General features: G+C 34.1%; 1 protein-coding gene across 1 annotated transcript; it reads left to right on the top strand.

The window, feature by feature from the left end:
• Positions 1-410: 410 nt before the first annotated feature.
• LOC145127463 (protein FAR-RED ELONGATED HYPOCOTYL 3-like) lies at positions 411-1,734 on the top strand. The gene is made up of 5 exons (XM_079062655.1): positions 411-431; positions 548-974; positions 1,053-1,117; positions 1,304-1,428; positions 1,548-1,734. The coding sequence occupies exons 1-5, from the start codon at positions 411-413 to the stop codon at positions 1,732-1,734; spliced, it is 825 nt and encodes a 274-aa protein (XP_078918781.1).
• The last annotated feature ends 3,224 nt before the right edge of the window (positions 1,735-4,958 follow it).

The raw sequence follows: 4,958 nt of genomic DNA, 5'->3' as shown, positions 1-4,958 counted from the left end.
AAGACATATTATGCTGAATTTGGTGATGTTATCTCGTTTGATGCGACTTTCCGAACAAACAAGTAAGTTATTCTATCTATTTTTTTATAGCTTATTCATATATTAATATTTTTATATTCACTTATGAATACATCAAAAATTAACTTTAATGAACATTTTTTTGTGTGTTAGGTATCGAATGGTTTTTGTTCCATTTACTGTTATTGACCATCATAAAAAATCAGTTACTGTTGGATCGGGGTTGCTAAGCAATGAAAGCATTGAGTCTTACTCTTGGTTGCTTAAAGCATTTCTTAAAACTCATGGGAAAGAACCAACACTTTTTTTTAACCGATCAAGATACTGCAATAAAACAAGCCGTTGAGAATGTGTTTCCTAATTCAAAGCACTGATTATGTATGTGGCATATAATGAAAAAGTTGAAAAAAAAGGTATTATTTTAATATATTTCAAATATATTGCTTATTAGTATATTCATTTATGAATATTGATTGTTATTTTACTTATTATTATTTATTCATTTATGAATATTTTTGTTTTAATACAGATATCAGATGATTTATTTACGAACACGGACTTTAGAAAAAGGTTTTCGAAGCTTGTTTGGGACATTAATATGAAACCTGATGTTTTTGAGGTGAAGTGGGGTTTGCTTATGAAGGAATTCAATCTTGAAGACACAAGATGGTTTAAAGACATGTTTACAATTCGTGATTCATGGATACCTGAATATTTTAGTGATATTCCAATGTGTGGTTTGATGAAGACTACGTCGAGGTCAGAGAGTATGAATTCATTCTTTAATACATACTCAGAAAGTGGGAACTTACTTTTGAATTTCATGATGAATTACGACACTGCCATTCAAAAGCAAAGGAATACTCAACGTGAGCTTGATAAGGCATCAAAGAAAGTATCATATAAAATGCAAACACCTCGAGAAATAGAACTGCAAGCATCAAAGGTTTATACAAGTACATTATTTTTTGAGGTGCAAAAAGAAATATATAAAGCATGTTTTTTCTGTACATACTCATATGTTGGTATTGAAGATGGTTGGGAAGTTTACATTGTGCAGCACAACAACAGTATAAGCGAATTTAAAAATGAATTTAAGGTAATTTTACTAGTTTTTTATGAAAAATGTAATAATATTCATATAAGAATTTGAGAATATTCATATATGAATATGAGAATATTCATATATGAATATTCATATTCATATATGAATATATGAATATATGAGTGTTGATATGAGTATTCTTATATGAATGTAAATGTGTAAATTTTGTTTTTGTATTAGGTTGAAATAAAAGCTGAAGAGAAAGAAATAAATTGCAGTTGTGAACATTTTAAGCGTATGGGTGTTTTATGCAGACATACTTTTACAATAATGATAAGATGTGGTGTTAAAGAAATTCCTGAAAGGTACATTTTGAAAAGATGGAGAAAGGATGTGATATCAAGAAATTATTGTTTTAGTTCATCTTCAATCCGATTCAGGTGATTGTGAGAATGTAAAAGCTAGTCAATGATTCATATTATAGTTTTGAATCATGTTTGGATATTGTAAGAGATGACAAAAGGAGATTGGCTTTGTTTGCTGAGAAACAACAAATGTTGTTGAAGGAATTTGAGAGTGATTATATTTCTCCTGGATTGAAAAGCAAGACAGATGGTGAAGTCGTATGCAAGCTTTTGGGTGTTACTATTCCCTATTCCAGAAGAGATTAATATTCATGTTTCTGAAGTTCAAAGCAATAAAGGTTCTGGAATCAAGAAAAGAATTCTAAGTGCAGGTGAAGTAGCATATGAAAATTCTAAAAAAGAACATAGAATGTGTTCAGGATGTGGAAAACGAGTTCCACACAATTTACGTACTTGTCCAGAAAGAGTTGGAGCTGCTAAATCAGCAAAAGACAGTTAAGGATTTTTTTAGTGTTTTTTTTTTAATGTTTTTTGGTTTTATTCATTTATGAATATATGTAGATAAAAACAATAAACAATAATATTCATGTATGAATAATACACATTTATATTCATATGGTAATTGATATGTTGATATATTTTTTTTAAATTACTATAAAATAAGTTATATTGATATGGTAAATTATTCATAAATGAATACAAATATGTGAAATTTGTTATACTAATAATAAGTTATATTCATATCTGAACTTTTTTATGTGAATATCTGAACTTTGTTATACTAACATATTACTTTGTTATTCATAAATGAATATATCATGTTCGTATTCATTTATGAATAAATAGAAATAAACTTTGAAAATATTTGAATATAAAAAAATGACAGAAATAAAAACTTGTTTCTACTAATAAGTTAGTTATATTCATATATGAATTTGGTATATTCATATATGAACTTTGTTATACTGACATATTACTCCTAATTTAATCATAAATGAATATATCATATTCGTATTCATTTATGAATAAACATAAATAAACTTTGAAAATATTTAAATATAAAAAACTGACAGAAATAAGCAAAGTTGGTTCTATTACATAATCATTCAACATAAGATAATAAAAGTTGTTCATAAGCATTTCACAAAATATTAAAACGATGTTCAATAACATTTAATAAACCATTTAAAACTTGTTTCGCATAATCATCTTACATGTACTTCAAATCCGTTCATCTTCAACACAAATTGTTCTATAGCATCACAGTTCAACATTCTTTCATCTTCAATGTAACATCCTGAGTTCGGGTATGTTAATTTAATTATTTATTTATTGTTTTATTGAGGAACTCGACGAGTTGATGCCTCAACTCGTCGAGTAGAGTCTGATCTATTGGCGTATTTTCGCGAACGGACTCGACGAGTCGGGACCTGACTCGCCGAGTCGGTGCTGATTAGGAAAACCCTAATTCCCAGGATTGGGAGCCTATTTAAAGACCTTTATGGCCTTCATTTGCGGCCACCTTGTTCCAGAGAAACCCTAGAGAGCTGAGATAGTGAGTTTGAGGGCAAGAGGAGGCTATTTCTTCATCTTTTTGTGTGGTTTTGCTTGAAGGAAGATAGGAGCACAAATCTAGAGTGTGAAGGGGACTGGATCTGAGCTAATCATCTCGTGATATCATCTTTGGAGGTATAAACCTTTCCATTTCGTGTTATATTGATGGACTTCTTGATGTTAGGGTTTTTACCCTCATTTTATGAAAGATCTAGTGAGTATGAGGTCCTCTTTGGGGTTATGACATCAGATCTGGACCATGAGAGGTCCCTAGAGTCATTACCTTCTAGCTTTTTCCAAGCAAATAAGCAATTGGAGACTAGGTTGCCATTTCTAGTGTTATTTCTCCATTTGAGGCTTGAATTGGGTTACATGCACGTAAAGGTTGCACCTTTACGTGACTTTTGAGTGTTTAAGGGTTAGATCTATGATTTGGCTAAGCAGATCTGACCTCAGGAGGTTGTATGAGCAAATCCATGGAGGAAACTCGCCGAGTCCATATGTAGACTCGACGAGTCGGACCGGGTTGCCCCGGGGTCTGACTCCAGTGGTGATTCGGTGAGTTGAGGGGTGACTCAGTGAGTCGAGTGAGGCTTAGAAAGGGAAGAGTCTGTGGGGACGATGGGACTCGCCGAGTCGTCGTATGCACTCGACGAGTCTGGTCAAAATGGACAGTTGACTTTTGGGTTGACTTTTAGGGTTTGTCAACAAATGGGCCTTGGGCCTGTAGAGGGGTAGAATGGTCTTTTACCCTTCTAGGGATTTGCATGAGAGAATATCCAAATTGTGAAGAGACATTTATTTAGTGAAATTTATTATTGTGACTAGGTGGAGGCTAGGGCAGTATTCTGATATCGAGATTTTACCGAGATTCCCGAGGTGAGTCTTCTCACTATACTTTACCTAGAGTGGTAATCAGAGCTATGTGACAGTGTATCTTGTATGCTATTTATGTGTTGTGATTCTATATGATATGTGATATGCATGATTCAGAGTTTACAGAGTTAGGACCAGTGGGTCCACAGAGTTATGGGACCAAGAGGGTCCCACAGAGATATTCGACCAGAGGGTCATCAGAGTTACAGCCTTGAGTGGCTGATATGTGTCTATGTGGTATTTTGGGGAACTCACTAAGCATTTATGCTTACAGAGTTTTGTGTATGTGTTTCAGGTACCAGTGATGATCGCGGGAAGGCGCCGGCATGATCTGTACACACTCATGGAGCTTTTGTTTATATGATTATGGGATATGTTTTTCTATGATGATAGTGGATACATTAAGTTTATTATTATTTTATGAATGAAAGTATGTTTTAAAAATTGTGAAAAATTATTCGAAAATTTGGGTGTTACAAGTTGGTATCAGAGCCTTGGTTTGAGGGATTCGGGTGCACCTTCGGGCGTATCTGAACTCAAACTGAGGATTTGAGGGATTTTCAAAATAAAATTCACAAAATTTTTCTCAAGAGTAAAAAGTTTTTGAAAGAGCATAGCAGAGCAGTGTGTACGATCAGCCAGCGCCCGAACGGTGATTTCCCAAAATACCCTTACATTATGAGTTATGAGATATGTTATGATATAATATGCATGCTAGAGTAGGCTAGGTATTCTTATTAGGACTAGAGTGGCCCGATTTGTGATGCCTTAGCCTAGGGATTTTGCTGCTAGAAGATGCTTGAGAGTGAATAGATAGCAGCGAAGAGCTTATGAGAGATCTGCTAGAGAGTAGACTATGTATAGAGAGAGTAGAGTACTTGGGACTTGGGATCCTAGGAGGAGGACTTGGGGTGAATATTGATGCGGTGTGGACGGTAGTATTGGGCCCGTACTATCGAAGGCACCGGATCAGTGCGCAGCCCAAGTAAGAATCCTTAGTGTACCAGGGATCAAGTAGGAATGGGATATCGAGTATGTGTACACTCGAGCAAGTCTCTGATATCTTGTGTTGTATTTCAGAGAGACGTCATGGTTGGGAC

The sequence above is a fragment of the Lactuca virosa genome, chromosome 7 (genome assembly GCF_052849685.1).
Source record: "Lactuca virosa cultivar CGN04683 chromosome 7, Lactuca_virosa_CGN04683_v6, whole genome shotgun sequence".
Lineage (NCBI taxonomy): Eukaryota > Viridiplantae > Streptophyta > Magnoliopsida > Asterales > Asteraceae > Lactuca > Lactuca virosa.
This window is presented reverse-complemented; position numbering and strand designations above follow the sequence as displayed.

Bases quoted from the DNA above. Each gene is read 5' to 3' on its own strand.
- LOC145127463 (XM_079062655.1), top strand. From the start codon at position 411: ATGAAAAAGTTGAAAAAAAAG. The intron at 1,118-1,303 runs GTAATTTTACTA...TTTTTGTATTAG, and splicing joins AATTTAAAAATGAATTTAAG to GTTGAAATAAAAGCTGAAGA. The intron at 1,429-1,547 runs GTACATTTTGAA...TTCATATTATAG, and splicing joins GTTAAAGAAATTCCTGAAAG to TTTTGAATCATGTTTGGATA.